Source organism: Bubalus kerabau, chromosome 2, assembly GCF_029407905.1.
Source record: "Bubalus kerabau isolate K-KA32 ecotype Philippines breed swamp buffalo chromosome 2, PCC_UOA_SB_1v2, whole genome shotgun sequence".
In the NCBI taxonomy this organism is placed as follows: domain Eukaryota; kingdom Metazoa; phylum Chordata; class Mammalia; order Artiodactyla; family Bovidae; genus Bubalus; species Bubalus kerabau.
The window spans coordinates 50,701,789-50,722,110 of NC_073625.1; the positions used below are offsets into that span (position 1 = coordinate 50,701,789).

At 41.8% G+C, this 20,322-nt stretch overlaps 1 protein-coding gene across 13 annotated transcripts in view; it reads left to right on the forward strand.

Annotated features, from left to right (window-relative positions):
* The window catches only part of TIAM1 (TIAM Rac1 associated GEF 1), a 492,037-nt gene that overhangs the window by 379,631 nt on the left and 92,084 nt on the right, over positions 1–20,322 (forward strand). For all 13 annotated transcript variants that reach the window (XM_055567705.1, XM_055567702.1, XM_055567701.1 and 10 more), the window contains 4 exons: positions 4,361–4,507; positions 7,369–7,443; positions 9,891–10,061; positions 17,845–17,949. In XM_055567705.1, coding sequence (XP_055423680.1) covers positions 4,361–4,507; positions 7,369–7,443; positions 9,891–10,061; positions 17,845–17,949 — 498 coding nt within the window. The remainder of the gene's footprint in view (positions 1–4,360; positions 4,508–7,368; positions 7,444–9,890; positions 10,062–17,844; positions 17,950–20,322) is intronic.

A 20,322-nucleotide genomic window follows, 5' to 3' on the forward strand; every position in this document is an offset into this window, starting at 1 on the left:
GTTTAATTGTTATAACTGTGTTATGTAGGATCTCTGCTTGTGCTTTTTCTTGTTTGTTTGTTGTTTATTTATTCATTCAGTTAACAAATAAATGTGAGTGCCTTGCATATGTCCGTACTGTCCTCTGATTAGGGTTATAGCAGTGAACGAATCTAGAGTTCTTGTCCCATTGGAGCTTATATTCTTGTGGGAAAGATGGATAATAAGTAAGCAATCAGATAAACACAAGGGCTTCCCAGGTGTCTCGGCGGTAAAGGATCTGCCTGCAATGCAGGAGACCCGAGAGTCGTGGGTTCCATCCCTGGGTCAGGAAGATCCTCTGGAGAAGGAAATGGCACCCCACCCTAGTTATTTTTGCCTGGGTTAATTCCATGGACAGAGGAGCCTGGCGGGCTACAGTTTATGGGGCCACAAGCTTGGACATGCCTTAGCGACTAAACAGCAATACCAGATAAACACAAAAGGTCAGATATTGATGGGTGCTGTGATGCACACAGACACCAGACACACACACACACACACACACACACACACACACACACACACACACACACACAGACTTGACCATTCATTTCCGCAGGTTCTGTATCTGTGGATTCAACCAACCATGGATTGGAAATATTCAAAAAAAATAAATTCCAGAAAGTTCCAAAAAGCAAAACAAATTTGCTCAACGATTTCCATAGCATTTACATTGTAGTTACTCCTATTTACATAGAATATACATTATATTAGGTATTATAAATAAGCTAGTGATGTTTAAAATACATAGGAGATGGTATGTAGGTTATATATGAATACTATGCCATTTTATATAAGGTCTTGAGCATGGGAGGATTTTGATTCCTTGGGGGTCCTAAAGAACCAGTTTCCCATAGATATTGATGGACAATTGTGTGTGTGTTTGTGCATGCATGTGTATCTGCCTGTATATGTCTGTATATATATCTTTATAAATATGAGACCACATGAACACTTTTTCTCTAGAATTTTTACCTTTAATACCATTTATTCAGTGGTTCTTAGCTTCATTTTGTGACCATAGGCTTAACTGATTTTGACATAGTTATGTCAGCATCTTTGTATGTTAGCACATTATCATTTATTCCTTTTACAACCGTTGTTTACCTTTAGCTTAGAAAGTGATGAAATGGAGAAGAAAAAATGTTTACATATTTAGCATAAAAATGTGTCCTTTATTGTTGTGTGACTTTTGCTCCCCTAACACCTTGAGTACATCTGTGGTAAGAGCTCTCTCTGGGGGAGTTTTCCCACTGTTGTGTTGGGTGCCACATATTTACCTGCCCCCGTCTAGGTTTGCTAATGTCTGAAGCTGAGAAAATGCAAGACCTTTCAAGCTCCCTCCTCTTCTTTTTGTTTGGGACCAAAACTTTCCCCCTAATACCCTTGCAGAGAAGCTGTTTTGATTCTTGTTTCTGATGGACGTGGGGGTCTTTGCCAGTCTACTCACTGGGGCTTCCAGGGTGTTTACCCTGTCAATGCTGAAAACCTTAGGAAGGTGTGCCTTGTAGCCAGTGTACTCACTGCTGAGGGGGCCCCCGGGTGTTACCCAACAGTGTTCATCCACGAGAAGGCGGCCAGTTGGCAGCCATCACATGGGGAGTTGCCCGTGTGGGAATCTATGACAAGTAGGTTCTGAGATATTTACCTCCGGCAACAAAGAGTGGGTGGGGAAGTTTCATTTCAAGCCCAACTCGCTGTACCTCCTGGCACTCCCTCATTTGAAAGGAGAGCCCGTGGGTGGCCTGTTGAGACCTCCTGCTAGAAGTTCCCTTAGGTTCCCGGGACTGTGCTTACCTACCACCTGTGGGATAAAGTTCAAGACCGAAGGATTGCCTGCAAAGACTTTATGGATTTGAAAATCCATAAAGTCTCAGAGTTCCTGCACCTATTGCTTGATGCAGGCGATCACAGTGGCGGATGTAGGTTTGGTGTGGTCCCTTTCTGAACATTTAAGTATTTGTCTGGGTTCCTGGCTGGTAGCTCAAGTGAAGGAATCCACCTGTAATGCAGGAGATGTGGGTTCAATTCCCGGGTCAGGAAGATCCCCTTGGAGGAGAAAATGGCAAGCCACTCCAGCATTCTTGCTTGGAAAAAATCCCATGAACAGAGGAGCCTGGTGGGCTACAGTGGGCTACAGTCCGTAGGGGTTGCGAAGAGTCAAACACAACTGAATTACTGAGTGTGCACACTGGCACCTTGCAAATATCTCAATGGAGGTTAGCTTCCTTTTAAAAAAAAAAAAAAAAACATTTCCCTCTCCAAAGTTAAAATTTGTTTTAATAAAAAGATGAGTATCATATTTTAAGTGTCAGTCAGTCAGTTCAGTTCAGTCGCTCAGTTGTGTCCGACTCTTTGCGACCCCATGACTCGCGGCAAACCAGGCCTCCCTGTCCATCACCATCTCCCGGGGTTCACTCAGACTTACATCCATTGAGTCAGTGATGCCATCCAGCCATCTCATCCTCTGTCATCCCCTTCTCCTCTTGCCCCCAATCCCTCCCAGCATCAGAGTCTTTTCCAATGAGTCAACTCTTCGCATGAGGTGGCCAAAGTACTGGAGTTTCAGCTTTAGCATCAGTCCTTCCAAAGAAATCCCAGGACTGATCTCCTTCAGAATGGACTGGTTGGGTCTCCTTGCAGTCCAAGGGACTCTCAAGAGTCTTCTCCAACACCACAGTTTAAAAGCATAAATTTTAAGTGTAGATGACAGAATTGCCAAATACATTTCCATTTTTGTAAAAATATTATATACATGTTTGCTTGGAAGTAAAGTCAAGAAGGATGTAACCAAGTATTAACCAAGTGGTGGTTTTCATGTTTTGGGAAACATTTTTTTGCTCTCTTTTGCTGTGCAAAATATATCCTATAAAAATGAGGAAAATGTCTTCTAGCCTTGTTTATGCATGTTTGAATTTAAATATTTTACAAAATCATGATTGAGGAAATACAACTCTTATTCCTCTTTCACCTAAACATGGGACATGCAAGGCTATAACGTGGTTTCACCATCTTTCATGGACCTGGATCCCTTCCGTCTTATTCTGTAATCCTTGAAAATGCTTCCATCCAAATGCCCTGAACTAGCTAACCTGACCTTTCAGGAAAGAGGGGAGTGAAGGATAATGGAAAACCCCCTCCTTTTGAGGATCCTTCCTGGAAATTATAAATAACCTTTCTACTTCCCTTTGACCAGAACTTCATCACTATCCCACACCCTGCTACAAGGAAAATAAGTCCATTTGGGGCAGCCAGATGCTCAACTTTTTTTGAGATTTCTCTGACTAAGGCCAAGAAGTGATTAATACTGGGGGACAACCATCACTTGCTTAATGAGGAAAGTGATTTTATGTAATTCTGAGAAAACAAAATAGAAGCGATGGGTAAATTTAGATTCAGTACGAAATCACAGGCACCCAAATGTGCTGTTTTCACTGTTTTTGCTGACACTCCGTCACTGGTTTTTGTTAGGGTGTAGGAGAAGGCAGTGGCACCCCACTCCAGTACTCTTGCCTGGAAAATCCCATGGACAGAGGAGCCTGGGAGGCTGCAGTCCATGGGGTCGCTAGAGTCGGACACGACTGAGCTACTTCACTTTCACTTTTCACTTTCCTGCATTGGAGAAGGAAATGGCAACCCACTCCAGTGTTCTTGCCTGGAGAATCCCAGGGATGAGGGAGCCTGGTGGGCTGCCGTCTATGGGGTCGCACAGAGTCGGACACGATTGAAGCAACTTAGCAGCAGCAGCAGGAACAACACTGTATCATTTAGAGAGAATCTAAAGAAAGTATGGTTAGTTTAACTTGATGCTAGAGTTTGGGACTGTGACCAGAAGGACATCTGATTTCTTGGAAACCTGGTATACATTCTGTTACTGTTATTATGTATTTTTACTGAGCTGACTCATTGGAAAAGACCCTGGTGGTGGGAAAGATTGAGGGTGGGAGGAGAAGGGGGTGACAGAGGATGAGATGGTTGGATATCACCAACTCCATGGATGAAAGTCTGAGCAAACTCTGGAAGATAGTGAAGGACAGGGAATCCTGGTGTGCTGCAGTCTGTGGGGTTGCAAAGAGTCAGACATGCCTCAGTAACTGAACAACAACAGCAATTGATTATTTCAGACAGCGATTGAGTTTGCCAAGCTTTCGTTTAAGTTTGAATCTAGAAAGGACTCTCAGAGTACCCATATGTGTGAGCCATTGATGAAATGCTTTGGGTGGTGGGCTCAGTGTTGGCTGACATGAGACTTTTGGAGGGTAGGACTTAGTGGGGACTTTGGAGAACAGGTCAGTGGTCCTGACTACCTCTTGTTGATGGTCCCTCTTGCCGTCCTCAGGTGGCTGCCCGCACTGGTGAAACTGGAGTCAGAAGACGTACTCAGGCCATGTCCCGATCTGCAAGCAAGAGAAGGAGCAGGTTTTCTTCTCTTTGGGGTCTGGACACTACCTCTAAAAAGAAGCAGGGACGCCCAAGCATCAATCAGGTGGGTTCCAGGGTGGATGAGAAAGCAAGCGTAGGTTACTTCCGCGGACACGTCACTTTGGGGATGTGCATGCATGTGTGTGTTGTTTCTTGATTGATAGATCCAGTGTTACACCACTTCAACTAGCTGAAGCAAAGAAGTTGGTTGTGCTAGATGCTTTAAATATATAATGTACACCCACAACACTGAACTCTGCTATTAGTCTATCACCAAGCTCCCGTCCCCCACCTGCATCCTTTCCAAACCCTGGGTAATTACAGACGGACTGAAAGTGTACTTCTTCCTGAGTCTTCTGGAAAAAAGCAGGGCTTGATGATGAAGCCAAGTGGGCACCTGAGCAGTCTTTTTATGCTTCCTCTGGCACTGGATCAAAGGCCGCCTCCAGGGCAATCTGATTATATCTTTGCCCTTGACTGTTTGGGGTTGACGTTAAAATGGGTGCCTATCAATATGAGGAACCAGGCGTCTGAGAGCGCATACTCACTGCCGTGACGTCCATCTCCCAAGGTGGCAGGGCTTGAAGGGGACCTGTCTCAGTGCATCATGAGTGGTACCCGCTAGGGTGCTGCATCACTGGGTCTCTAATGCCCAAATGCTCTGGCCTCATCACTTTGACTTTTACTAGCAAAGACCACTTTCCTGCCAGAGTTACTTCTGGGGAACTCTTTTCCATTGTCATTTCCTTTGGCTTTGAAAAACAAGTGGCCTCAGAGCTGCTTTGATGATAGGCATGGAAAGAACATAGGAGAGGGGGAGAATGTCCAGTCCATGAGCTGCAGAGGCACTGTGCATTTTGAGGTCATGATTAGTAGTCTCAATTTGACCTGTTCACTCTGAGCCCTTATGCAAAGTGAGACAGGTCCATTGACTGACTCAGTGAAAAAAGATCTCGTTTATTTGGCTAGTTCAGACATTAGTTTACTTAGGAATGACATTTAAAAGAGAAATTAGGCCTGAACGCTGAAGTACTAAGTCCTTAGCTGCCCACCACGCTCATCATTTCTACCTGGAATGTAGAAATGATGAGCAGATGGGGAGAGCCTGAGCAGTCATGCTGTTTGTTCTCTGGTCTTTGGGGAGAGAAGTGTGTCAAGTTGGCTGCCTGGGGTCTTGCTTCTGTGTAAATTCGAAGAATAAACTGGAGGAAAGTCAATATTTCAGCAGAAACAATCACACACAAGACTTGATGACTCTTGATTAAACATGCAAAAAGGTGACCTTAGCAGTCGGCATTTCTTGCCTCCTTCTGTGTGCCTCCGTTGGCCTTACAGGTGACTCAGACCATCGCTATAAGTACATGGCAGGATTTGTAGTTGGCAACTCGAGTTGCATTTCTCTTCTGTTAAAAGCCTTATTTCAGGGACTTCCTTGGCGATCCAGTGGTCAAGACTTGGTGCTTCCACTGCAGAGGGCATGAGTTCGATCCTTGATTTGGGAACAAAGATCCCACATGCCATACGAGCAGCCAATAAATAAATAAAATAATAAAATAAAATAAAAAATACCTTAAAAAAGGAGCTTTAGTTCATTCATATGCTTCTACTTTACGGGTGCCCACTTATGTTATAGTCCATTGCTGCTGAAGTATATGCCTGAATTTAAATGAATCCAAAAGAAGTTTTAGCTATTTCTTTTAATCAAAGGATCATGTGATGTTATATAACCAATTCTCGTTATTCTCTCTTAGTTTTAAAAAACCTCTTAGCCATAAGCATACCAATAGGAATTTACTTGTTGATTTAGTACTTTGAAACATAAAAATTGTATGTTTCTATATATCTCACTTGCTTTGGAGCAAAACCTTTTTCTTAATTCCATACTTAATTCCAACAGTACACCATCAGTTGAGAGCCAGGATATAAAATTTCTCACGTTCACGTGTTTGGGTTTTGACTGCCTGGTGGCATGGGTACCCTGATGTGGTTTTATTCATATCTTTTTAAATTGGATTATAACTGCTGTGCGATGGTGTATTAGTATCTGCTGTGCAGTCAAGTGAATCAGGTAGATACACATATAGCTCTATACATACATATATCTCCTTTTGGACCTCCTTCCCATCCATCTCTCATCCCACCCATCTAGGTCATTACAGAGCACTGATCTGAGCTCCCCGCGCTATACACCAGCTTCCCACTAGCTATTCATTTTCACACATGGTACTGTGTATATGTCAAACCTAATCTCCCAATGCACAGTCATTAAGTCATCTTTAAGTTTGTAGGATTCATTAAATTTCCAAGGGTAGACAAGTTTCTGTTTTTTAAATAAACTTTTCCATGGTGTTGCGGTAATATAATTCTAAATGTATGTTCTCAGATTTTGAGGATTTTAAAGGTTTTTATTTATGTATTATGTTTATTTTTAAATTCTTTGGCCACACCTCGTGGCATTGGGACCTCAGATCTCAAACCGGGGATCAAACCCATGCCCCCTGTGTTGGAAATGTGCAGTCTTAACTGCTGGACCGTCAGGGAAGACCCCTTAGTTCTGAGGATTAAAATGTAAACTAATTATTATTGGTAAATATCTGATTAGGTGTGTGGCACTGTAGTTGAAACTCTTCATTGTGAAAGAATCCGGTCCATTGCATTTGTGAGCTAATTCATCCAAATTTAAAGAAAAGAATCTAGCTCTAATAAGCCAATGGTAAAAAATTGTCCGAGAGTTGGGGAGTGATCCCGACAGAGGAGTGGTTTTCATGGTCTGCTAGCCTGTAAATTGTTTTACCTACTTGAGAGTTTAATGTGTGAGTATGTGAAACTTTTGTAATGTTTTCTAGTAGCCATGCCCATTTCCATCCCCTTCTCATGCTTCTTTTGCCCAAATTCCTTTTTAAGATGATACTTTTGTATATGCAGGTGTTCGGTGAGGGAACTGAGGCTGTAAAGAAATCTTTAGCGGGAGTATTTGATGACACTGTTCCAGATGGCAAGGTAAAAATAAACACATGTTCCTTTTCTAACAGTACCACAAATACCTCAACATTACACAGTGCAAGGGTTTCTTGGGATCCTAAAATTAAGTAGACTCAGTATTAGAAACTGAAATAATCAGTCCTTTAAAATTATGTAATTGGTCGAGAAGAGATGGAAAACTTGATTACAGTAAGACATTCACCTGCTGACATAACATTTTCAGTAATTATCATTTGAATGTTTGTTTCCATCTAGAATAAGGGAGGAAATTGGGGTTCTGGGTAGCAGAATATTTTATGCCATTGTAAGTTCCTCTCGTAAACAACTTCCTTCTCAAGAGGTGAGTTTGTACTGATCTCCCTGTCTACCCACACATGCTATTTTGCTTCGATTAATTTCAAAGAACTGTTCTAATGGTATGTTCTTTTAAAAATAAAACATGCATTTGCCTCCCAAGACAAGCATCCAGTTATAAATCTCCAGACTTGGTTTAACCTTGTGCTTGGATTTAAAAGGGTCTTTCAAACTGCTCTGATTGAAAGCCCATAAAGAATATTGATTTTTTTTTTTTTCCTAGGCTGCTATTTTCAGCCTCTAAATGAATGGACATCCCTCATTTGAAAGACCCTAATGATGATACCAACAGGCTCTTTGTTGGGGAAGGGGTGGGAGTTCTGATGTTGATAATGTGACCTTGGTATGATCCTTCCATTCACTGACTCAGAATCAATATAACAGAGTTCAGCTTTCAGTTGCCATGCAACCAGGCAGTGGCTTGTCACATGTTCTAGATAGAGCCGAGCCTCTGAAATCAGGGTTCTGGCTACTGGGGGGAGTGGGGAGAAGTGTGGTCACGAAGGGACCTTTTTCTCCCTTTGATACCTAACTACTCCTGGATTATATCATTGTGGATATCAAGATAGCTGTCCTTGGAAATACTCATCAATAACCACTGTCTCTTTCTGATGAAATCTCATGAAGTTAAGTCACTGTCCTTACATGCAATCCAAGCACAGTTTCTGTGTTCATGTATTCATGTCTGAAGTTAGGTAATTTATCTTGAACACCGTAATTAGTACACTTTTAATGTAGGGATGTTTTCCCCAGGCACACAGATCCTGGAAACTGCAAAAATTGTTCCCCTGGATCATTCTTTTCATTTTTCCGAGATACCTCTTTATTTTTACTCCTTGGCTGGAATGCCTTGTACTCAAAGAGCAGTTTAGATGCAAAATTTGGGCTGATCTAGTGCTAAGAGCATTTCTTTAAGGTGGCACGTGGGGACAGAGTGGGAAGATTCCAATTATAGTTAATGGGATTTGGGCAAGTTTATTGCGTTTTGACAGTGCCTTCCCTGGGGCTCAATTTATCTGTGAAAGCCAAACTATTCAAAGGCAGAGCTGAATTGTCTTCTCCATTGAAGAATTTAGTTTAGTAGCCTTTATAGAAACATGTCCCCTATTCTGGGACCTGATCTTTTTACGTACGGAAGGTGTTACATTACCACCTCTCAGGCTTCCGTTTGGAAACTTGTTTCTTCTTATAATCTGCTGATGGCGGCACATTTTCAGTAATCTATGGGTACATATTTACCAATCCGTGGATATAAACCAATAATCAAGGCTTATTTCTTACCACCTGTTGAGCATCAGCATTATTTTTACCTTGCTCAAATCTAAAGAAATTATTTTTTTGCTTACTCCAGAGAGACTAGGTTCCTAATATTTCATTAACCTGTGGAGTGTTTTTTGCTTTAGCTGTTTAGCTGGCTTAGATATAACCCAGCTGCTGAGTACGTAGGTAGGACATGGCTCCTCCCACTCTTAGAAACTTGGTACTATTCCCCGATTCAGAGGATGGACTGATGGCAACAGCCTAAGAGAAGGCAGAAAGCTCATCTGTGGAGTTCTCTGCACCTCATAAGGGAAATATAGCTCTCTGTCTCTCCCAGAGCTGTGCCAGAGGTTAAATGTGAGCACAGAAATGATGCTGGTTGTCAATGGCTTGTGTTGGAACACCATCTTTAAGAATTTCCTTGGAGCCTCCTGGTTGCCTTTGAAACTTACAGCTCATCAGGGTACAGTCTTGCCGGAGGACTCTCAGCTCTAAATTTGAAGTGGGTTTGTGGGAGAAATCATAGCAAGAAAGCCGAACTGAATGGATGGTCCATTTCTTTCTTTCTCCCAAACTTTGATATCCACTCAGTCATGCAGTGCCCACCTGTGGATGCCATGGGTCAGGTGTGAGGTCTGCATCTCACATGAGACATCTCACCCACCCCCAGAAAGCTCCTTTCTCTATAATTTATTCCTTTCCCTGAGAGTCCCCTCTGTCCTTCACTCCTGCCACCACACTTCTGCCGCCGGGCCCTTTTCTTCAGAGTAGATAATCCCCATGTGCTGTCAGGGGGTCTGAGATCCTCAGAGACTGACTTGCTGCTCTGCTAACTTTATTTCTTATCCTAGAGGGAGAAAGAAATGGTCTTACCTGCCGTCCACCAGCACAATCCTGACTGTGACATTTGGGTCCACGAGTATTTCACCCCATCCTGGTTCTGTCTACCGAACAATCAGCCAGCCCTGACGGTCGTCCGGCCGGGGGACACGGCCCGGGATACCCTGGAGCTGATCTGCAAGGTATGAGGCCACTTGGGGTTGTTTGCGTTGGAGGACTCCACGGACACTCAGATGCAGGTGGCAGAGGAGGATTCTTGAAAGAACACCTTTATTTCATAACAGAGCAGTGTTGGATCCCCTTGTGATATACGCATAATGGATGGATGTGATTTCTTCCACACTAGGAGGAGAGGGATTCTCTTAGTAGCTTCTTGCAACATGTGTTCTTGATAGATTTGTGCAAAGCCTATTATGTGCTCATTGCACAAGTTGTAGAGAATTTAGGTAAAGAACAAAGCCAAAAATTAAGGCACCCTTGCTCACAAAATTCACAAGTCACCTCGGTGAACATTTTGGTGTTTGTCCCTGGTTCTTGTTTGCCACAAACACACATACGTGTATTCAGTGGCATCATATTATGTGCACGGAGCTTCCCAGGTGTCTCAGATGGTAAACAATCTGCCTGCAACGCGGAGACCCAGGTTCAATCCCTGGGTCAGGAAGATCCCCTGGGGGAGAGAATGGCTACCCTCTCCAGTATTCTTGCCTGGAGAATCCCATGGACAGAGGAGCCTGGCGGGCTACAGTCCATGAGGTTGCAAAGAGTTGGACACGACTGAGCGATCAACACAACACTTTACACTTGCACTATTTGTAACCTGCTCTTTGACAGTTTCTAATACACCGTTATGACCAATGTAGACAGCATATTCAAAAGCAGAGACATTACTTGGCCAACAAAGGTCCGTCTGGTCAAGGCTATGGTTTTTCCAGTGGTCATGTATGGATGTGAGAGTTGGACTGTCAAGAAAGCTGAGCACCAAAGAACTGATGCTTTTGAACTGTGGTGTTGGAGAAGACCCTTGAGAGTCCCTTGGACTGCAAGGAGATCCAACCAGTCCATTCTAAAGGAGATCGGTCCTGGGTTTTCATTGGAAGGACTGATGCTAAAGCTGAAACTCCAAGACTTTGGCCACCTCATGTGAAGAGTTGACTCATTGGAAAAGAATCTGATGCTGGGAGGGATTGGGGGCAGGAGGAGAAGGGGACGACAGAGGATGAGATGGCTGGATGGCATCACCGACTTGATGGACATGAGTTTGGGTGAACTCTGGGAGCTGGTGACGGACAGGGAGGCCTGGCGTGCTGCGATTCATGGGGTTGCAAAGAGTCGGACACGACTGAGCGACTGAACTGAACTGAACTGAACTGAATACGCCATGGGCATCTTTAGGGTAGGAAAACATTGAAATAGATGTCAGATTTGTGGTCCATGATGAGAAATTCTCCATTCCGTAAACACACAATTAGCCTCTTTTTTCCTTTAAAGTGGCAAGTGATTGAACTGCCTTCCTCTGCTTACAACTTAAGTTATAGAAACTTCGTGATCATTTTCATGGTAAGCCCACTTTCATTTTTTTGATCCTCCTTGAGTGACAGCTAGGTGAACTGGATTGCCTTGAGAGAGAAGGGAAAGAGGAAAGAATGGAGCTTTTCTTACATGTCAGGTTTTTCTTTTTCCTAATTAGCAGCATTAATAATCTTATTTGGTAGTCAAGTCGAGTCTGCGAAGAAATGGTACGTCCCCATTGTACATATGAGAAGGTGAGGCTCAGAAAGCCCTGGTTCCTTGCCTGAGCTCACATCACGGTCATAGTCACTTGCAATGGAGGTTTTTTGTTTTTGTTTTTTTCCCTTTCAATACTTTTATTTGCTTATTTACTTTTTGGCTGTGCTGGGTCTTCGTTGCTCCTTGGGCTTTTCTCTAGTTGCTGCCAGTGGAGGCCACTCTCTAGCTGCTGTGCGCAGGCTTGTCATTGCAGTGGGTTCTCGTTGCGGAGCATGGACTTTAGGGCACTTGGGCCAGTGATTGCGGCTCCCAGTCTCTAGAGCACAGGCTCAGTTGAGGCGCCTCGGCTTTGTTGCTCTGTAGCAGGTGGTCTCTTCCCAGATCAGGGATCGAACCTATGTCCCCTGCTTTGACAGGTGGGTTCTTTACTACTGAGTCACCAGGGAGGCCTGCAAAGGAGGTTTTTAATCTCTGGCTGCTTCAAACTTGGATGGCTTCCTTTGTGCCAAGTAGATGGCTGCAAGAACTGTCAGTCATCTGGAAGGATGGTCCTTAAGGGGTGGAAGAGCCTAGAATATATTCTTAGGGGAGTGAAATGGTCTTCTCTGAGACCACTAAAGGGAAAGTGGAAACCTTGTCATAATTTTATCCTAGAAGAAGCTGGATGAATCAATCCAATGATGTTTTGAGCCTTCTCATTCAGCATGCGCGTACTAAGTTGCTTCAGTTGAGTCCAACTCTGTGGACTATAGAGTCCTGTGGGCTGTAGCCCGCCAGGCTCCTCTGTCCATGGACTTCTCCAGGCAAGAATACTGGAGTGGGTTGCCATTTCCTACTCCAGGGATCTTCTCGACCCAGGGATTAAACCCAACTCTCTTATGTCTCCTGCACTGGCAGGCGGATTCTTCATCACTAGCACCACCTGGGAAGCCCTCAGTCAATACAAGTGGTTTATAAATATGGAATAACTTTCACTATCTCAACTAGTAACTCAGTTCTTCTGCCATCAGCAATTTTTGTACTTAACAAAAAGTACAAATGACTAGGACTTGGTAAGGGAAAAATCTGGCTTCATGTGAAGGAGAAATAGAACACTGTGGCTCAAATAAGCGTATCAGATCATCTCTCTGGAGGAAAAGTAGAAGGGCCATTTGTTTCAGGGCAAAGCTGAAAATCAGCCCCCACATGGGTGTTAAAAATAAATGATACACCATTGCATGCTTCGACTCCTTCATGTACACGAATTCTAGCTTTTTAAAGATAATGGCATTTCTGTTCACATTTTTTATTTTAATTACTTAACAAAATTAGTCTATTGAGGATTTCTGCATCCTTTTATTTATAGATTAGCATGATTCTTTAGAGACCCATTAATATTCTGCCGAGCTGTGGGAGTTATTCTCAGAACTGCAGCTGAAGGTGTCAGAAGTAGGACTCTGGGTTTTTCATATTAGCTGAACTCTGGAGGGGCCTTCCAAAGAGTAGCGTTGCTCTGGCGCCTCCTGTATACACTGGCATAGACTCCATCAGGAATTGGAGGGTGTGTTAGCGTTTAGCAATAAATATTGGTGAAAAATTAAACAGTGGGGAAAATAGTGATTTTAGGTACTTTTCAAGCTTTTGCTTTGATAGAAAAAACTAAGGGAATGAAGGACAACTGTCAGGGCAACTTAGAGACCATCTTTAATTAATGAGTTTGACCAGCTGCCCTTATAAAGGGTTTTATCACTTGATGGGATTTTAATGGTGTCATTGTGACATACATCCCTTTCTCTAACAATAAAAGGTTTTTATTGTTTTTCTTGAATCCTCAGATTTTTTTTTCCCCCAAAAAACATAGAACTAGAGACAAAAACAATATGGTGTGGAACACTCTTACATCTCTTCAGTTTAAAAACAGAAAACTTTGGTGTGTACTTTGAGAAATTGATGGTCCCCAGAAAAGCATTTGTGTAGGGTAAATTATATAGTGTGCCCAGAGCCAGGTGCCTTCTAAAGCTGACTGCTTCTTTAGAGACGCTTTATTGTAATTAGTGGAGCCGATTTTATTCTTCAGAGGGAAAGAGATAATAGGGAACACAGTGCCACATGTTATTAATGATCTAATTAACATTGAGTGATTTTTCCCCCCCTTAGGGGAGGGACCAAAAACAACGGTGATTGTCAGAATTGTCTGTCTTTTATTTCTTTATTGCTGTTCTCAATGGTGGTGATGGGTGCTCTCGCTAATATTTAATAATCAATCTTTTTCTTCTGTCTCTTGCATTCAGCTCATTCTCTTTCCTATTCTGTCTGATCCACATCATTTCACATCAGTCTGTCATCTGCCATCCGAGCACCAGTCCAGTTCTGGTATAGTAACTGTTTCAAGATCTACATTTCATGTGCAATTCATGCTTTGAATGTTATGAAAGTGATTGTTACTAAATATAGCAGGAAGCATGTTGGCCTGTGGGTTGTGAATATATTCTGATCATTGCAATCACTAAAGTAATTACAAAGAAATTCATTCATTCATACTCAGCCGTTATTATTCACGTGTGACCGTGGGCATTTTTTTCATGCCTTTACCATGTAGACCTGTGACTGTTTCCTAATGAATGTGGGCATTAAAAAAAATAAAAAGACCATCTTGAAGGGCAGAATAAATATCTTTGGAAATTCTGCAGTAGCATTGTGTGTGTGTGTGTGCGTGCACGCATGGATCATGGATCTCTGTATGTCCTTAACTGCATGCATTTATGTTTTCTGAAGAAGTTTGACTGAAATGGAAGAATATGAGCAGAAAAGAGCCAAATGTTGATGGATTTGAAGAGTATGGTATCTGTTTTAATGGGCTCAGATTACTTATTGAAAATGCCTACCTTATGCTTTATATTTCATCCTTTGGAGGAGTCATAGAAACATGTAAATTTTTAAGAAGCGTGCCAACTACACGAAGTAATATTTGTTTTATGGTATAATTTGTGGCTTCATTGTCTCAAAATGAATCAAATGCTAAGTAACTTAAGTAAGTAAATGTTGGAAAACTAATTTGGACTGTTTAAGTTTTTTCCTGTCTGAATTTCTCCTGAGTTAGGAAAGTTTCTCTTGAAAATTTTACGAGTATAATACAGGGCACGGCTTAGTGACTGAATAGCAACAACAACAAATAATGCAGGCCACATCTTAGAATTACTGTCTTAAAATAGTCATTAATATTTGGAATTCTTGCACAAAGATGTGCTACAAACACGGTAAGTTTTTTTTTTTTTTTAAAAACACCTTGATATTGACTTGCAAATAGTGGAGGATCTTGAAATTCTTGAGAGTGCTGATAGTCTTAGTTCGTTAAAATTTTCTCTTTATGTTAGACCAGCCATGACTCACTAGGGCTCATAATTGAGAAACGTTTCCCAAAATGAGAAGACACACTGGTATATTGATTAGAAGTCCCATTTTTAGGGTAACTATTTACTGATCAAACCACAGACTCCTGGATTATAAGTAAGATCATTATCATTTTTGTGTTCGTTGTGCGGGCTCACTTTTATCTTTCTAAGTTATCAAGACGTTATTATAACTTAAAGAAGTTTGAAAATACGGTGGAGGAGGGAAAGTGGTAAGAGCCAAACTTTTACCATTGTTCCCTTTGTTAAACACTTCAAAGTGTAGGCTCTTGTTTATTGTTTTCTGTGCATCTGTATAAATGTTTTCAGCATGATAGCATTTAAGGGATGGTGTCTCCAGCAAAACCACCTTAAGACCTTTGGTGTCTGCCAGTGGACTATCTCTCACGCTGAGGTTTCAGGAGTCTTGGATGAGGTTGCTATTCGGATCTGGTTGCCACTCTCTAAGTGGCAGCCCTGTGGGAATGTCCACAAAACATTTATTGATGATGACGACAAGATTTCCCAGTGGGTTCGTTCCTGTTGATCAAGACCCCATGAAGTTTCATTTCTCTTTCCCTCCCACCTCAGTTGGAAACAGATGGCAAAGCAAAATATTTTGCTTCTTTTAATAATTAAAGATTTCCGTGGGTGTCTTGGTCCATGGGAAGCATTTGCAGCTTCTGTCTCTGTGAGGTCAACTTTTCTTGCATATCACAGCTCTCTTAAGTATTATTACTTTGTTGTTTGTCTCTGTGGCTCTCTGAGAAGTAGTAGCTAACACACTTTGAAGCTCCCCTGCCTTTGTTTCCCGGGTTTACCCATCCACCCTGGTTCTTTTGCAAGAACCAGTCTGGGTCTGGGAGTCGTTGAGCATTTGGTTTTCAGCACCCACAGCCATGGAAAAGAAAATGGCACAACCCACTCCAGTATTCTCACCTGGGAACTCCCATGGACAGAGGAGCCAGTGGGTGACAGTCCAGGGGGTTGCAGAAGAGTCAGGCACAACTGAGTGACTAAACAACAACAACCCACAGCAAAAGTCCCAAAGCCTGTACATGGAAGATGCTGGCTCCCTGGTGCCTGTGTTCAGGCTGTGGTTTCAAATCATCACATTACTAGGAAGAGGATGCACGTTGGGGGTTCCCAAGAATCCCTGTAGAAAACATCTTTATCATTTGGCTAGGTGTGTAGAACAAAGTCCCTCCTGCTGTCTGTAACTATGCTTTCTTGATGACGCAGGATTGCTGTCTTGCCTGTGTATTTATTTACGAAGCAAAGTCTCCAGTGTCCCCACCTCCTATGTTCTGCGTGCCCCTTCACACAGTCCTGCACTTGTGTTTTATTAATTTCCCTATTGGCATTGCTTCTCACGATGTCTGGCACACTTCAGAGTTTGTTGGGTGTAATTGAATATTTATTGGAATAAGTATCAGAAATGTTTTTACTTTGGCCTTAAAATTTTGATTGAGTTCCATTCAGTCAGTTGTGTCCGACTCTTTGTGACCCCATGGACTGCAGCACGCCAGGCCTCCCTGTGCATTACCAACTCCCAGAGCTTACTCAAACTCATGTCCATTGAGTCGGTGAGGCCATCCAACCATCTCATCCTCTGTCGTCCCCTTCTCCTCCTGCCTTCAATCTTTCCCAGCAAATTTTGGTTGAGGGAAAAGGTAAATAGAGTATTAAGCCAGTGAGAAATTAATTTCACTTACTTTGAAAGAATTCTCCTTAGTTGAGTTTCTGTTGTGAAGAGATGATATTGTATTTATGAAAAATTTCAGACTTACAAAAGAGTAGCCAATCATGCAATTAACTCCCGGGTTCTAGAATATCAAATTATGTTTCATCCATTTACTCACTGACTCCCACCCCCTGCTTTGGATGGTTTGGAAAGCAAATTCCAGACATCATATCTTTATCTACTAGTAGTACTTTCAGATAAATCTCTAAAAGATAAGGATGCCTTAAAAAAGAAAGACTTGAGGGAAGCATTTTCTCTCTAGCAATACCTTTTCATGTTGCCTTGTAACTTTTGAAGAACGTCCCCCTCCCCCCCCCGCCCCTTTTCCTTCGAATCTTCTTGAATGTGAACTGAGGGTGTTATTTATAAAACCAGAGAGCTACCGTTGCCTTTTTCACAAAGTTCATTCACGAATGACTTTCTTGTTAGAAAAGAATGATTTGACCCATTCTGACCGGTGCAGGAGGCCTGGAAATTTTGATCCTAGAAAATTCGATCTGTTTTAGAATTGTTTTCTTTGGGCGAGTCATTCAGGGTGTTTCCAGAGTTGGACACACGCCTGTCTGCAGTGCCTGGAGGGAGTCTCACTTGGGGTGTATATAAACGAGACTGAATCCAAATGCCTTGTCTATACACTGAGTCGCTCGCAAACGAACTGTTAACAGCTGTCCCCAGGGTCCCCATGTGGCTAAGAAAACAACTTTGCCTGGGTACAGCTTTCTTCTGTCAGTGTAAATCCTCTCTGGCCTTTCTTGTTCCTTTTCTTCTCTAATCACCTATGTGTGTTGGAAATTAGGTTTAAAAGCCTTTTGGACCTGATAGTTTTTCTTGCAAACCCGGTGTTGAAGAACGGAATGAATCAGATAAGCAGAAGTGAATATGTGGCTTATTTATTTCCAGTGAATGTAAGATACTCATGAGATGTTATTAATATGTTCAATTAATATAATTTGGGTTTGGGATATAAACATTTTAATAAATACAGAAATGTTACTTCCCCTTCCGGTAATCAATCCCTGTTATTCTCAGGGATACATGACAATATGTCAGTGGAGAACTAATTATATCTATTTACTATTGAACATTTTCTCTCCTCTTCTCTTCTTTTTTTTTGGTTCCTAGGCGCATAAACTGGATCATTCTGCTCATTACCTGCGCCTGAAATTTCTAATAGAAAACAAAATGCAGCATTATGTGCCAAAGCCCGAGGAGGACATTTATGAGCTGGTAATGTTTATGACTGTTGTCCACGTACATTCTGTAGGAGACTATTTTTAAATTATATGTATGCTCATGCTAATTGTGGTTGGTGGAGTGGAACAAATTCTAGAATAAATGAGCCTCATTCCGTGCTCTCATGTTTGTGGAGATGGCCTTAACCTATCACAGTATTTTTTGCAGCGTGGAAATGCCACCTTAGTTTATACAGGGAACAGTTCTGTGCTATCATGAAAAATTGAAATCCAGAACTGACTCTCAGATAGAATTTTAGTTATTGTTCCTAGCTTTCCTCACCATGTTGACAGTCTTTTGTTTTAAATGGGTGACTCAAAGATGAGCTGGCTGTTGTCAGAGAAAAAGTACCAGCTCCAATTTTGTGTGACTTCCCCCTGCATGTTGAAATTCATGGGTAAAATCCTGTTAGGTGAAAAAAGCTGCTAACTAATTATATGTCCTGGCCTTCTGGAATTGTATTGATGTAGATTCTTGGGCATACTTATGTAGGTTTGAGTTTCATGATGGGATTTGGGTTCTGAACTGGATCTGGATTTTTATTCTGGCTCTTCTGCTTAGTAATTATGTGGTCTTGGCCAGACTTCCCCCCCCCCGCCCCTGCCCCCCCGCCCCCAAATGTGGTGACTAATACCTTGTAGGATTTTGCAAAGATTAAAGATCATGGTTCACATAGTAGATGCTCAATAAATGGTGATCATGGTTCCTTTTTTGTTAGCCAAGGGGTGCTTTTTTCAGTTCCAGAAAAGAAACATTTTGGGAGCTGGGCCCCTTCTCTTGGAGTTTGTTCTTCTTTCCTGTACTTAGTCATTTCTCTGGGGGTCACCGAACTGCTTGCCATGGATCTGTGAATGATAACAGTATGACTTCAGACAGCCTTTCAGCACAGAAAACAGAACTGAAAATTTAGACGTGAAAAGTCTCCTTTTGAAAAAGGGACGTGTGATTTAAAATTTAGTCTATTTAGTAGGGAATTGTGTTTCTAATCAACTTCTCTTGAGGTTTGTTTTCTCAACAATAAAACATCAGTTCTGAGCCCATGGTTTGGTAAGTTTTGGCAAATGTATACAGAATGTTGTGTTTCCATCGCTACAGTCATAATTTACGTTTCTGTCATCTTAAAAACTTCCCTGGTGTCCCTTTAAGTGTTTTAAATGAAATACAAGAGAGGGTGTGCGTTTTATAGCATTCTTATCATGCTATGAAATAGAAGAAGAACAAAATGACCATTTTTCAACCATCACTTAAATCATAAAGCTTAAAGCAGAGAAAGGTACCTTTAACAGTGACTGATTTATTTTTTTCTCTGGCATGGGGAAAGCCCTGACTTTGTGCTCTGTGAGTAGAAGAAAGAAAACCCATTTTCTTACTTAAGAAAGGAAAGTGCTTTGCTGTTAACACTGAAATAGCTGTTAGATCATATAGTTTTATCTTGGAGTTAATGAATCTTTTATATCCTAAATGACAGGGATCAAGCCTAAGGAACTTCCATGTCCTTCATATTTTATACACAGGAGAATGCTGAAGACATATCTTTTGAATTTATATTGACTTCCTTATTATTTTTAAGTCTTGGCCATTGTGTGGTCTCATCCAGTATAGAAGACTAACAAGCTTACTCTGTTATCTACAACTGCTATGTACATATTACAATTGTCCTTTAAAAACAAAAGCAAAAACCTGAAATACAGGGAGATCATGGTTTTCTTTCTTGCCCAGTCGCAGAAGGTCTCCAGCTCTGAGATTCCTGAGGAAGTAAATGCCATACTCTTACTCACTCTGTTGTTCAGACTGTGAGTGAGTACTGCTAATGGGCACCTCTGTTTTTACCAAGATTTTAAACTTTTTGTTCTTAGGATATCTTTGGCAGCCTGGTACAGCCTGCGGATCCCATTTCAGAATAATGTTTTCAGTTCCATGAAATGGAATACATAGGATTACCCATGGCCTAATTGTGTTGAATTAGTTATGAAAGATATTTAAAAAATTATAGATAATGCACATGCTTACTTAATAGCTCATTAAATAATCAGACAGTGGTTGGTCTGACACCTGCCACTGTTCTGAAGTAGTGATGAGCATAAATAATATTTTGAGATATTAGCAGCAACTAGAATGTGGTGTAAAAAGAACTGTGATTTCTGGTTGTGACAAGGTCACAGACACACTGCTCACGTTGCCGTGTTTGTTGCTTCCATTCATTAATAATTGAAGGAAATGCTACGTTTCAGTTACAGGTTAGTGAATATAAAAATTTCAGGCTTTTTCAGCATCCCAGTTCACAGACCCCTCGAATTATATCCATACATCCATGGTTTCCAATCTTTGCTTTTGGCCATTAAGCTGGGTGAGATGTCATTCCAGGGC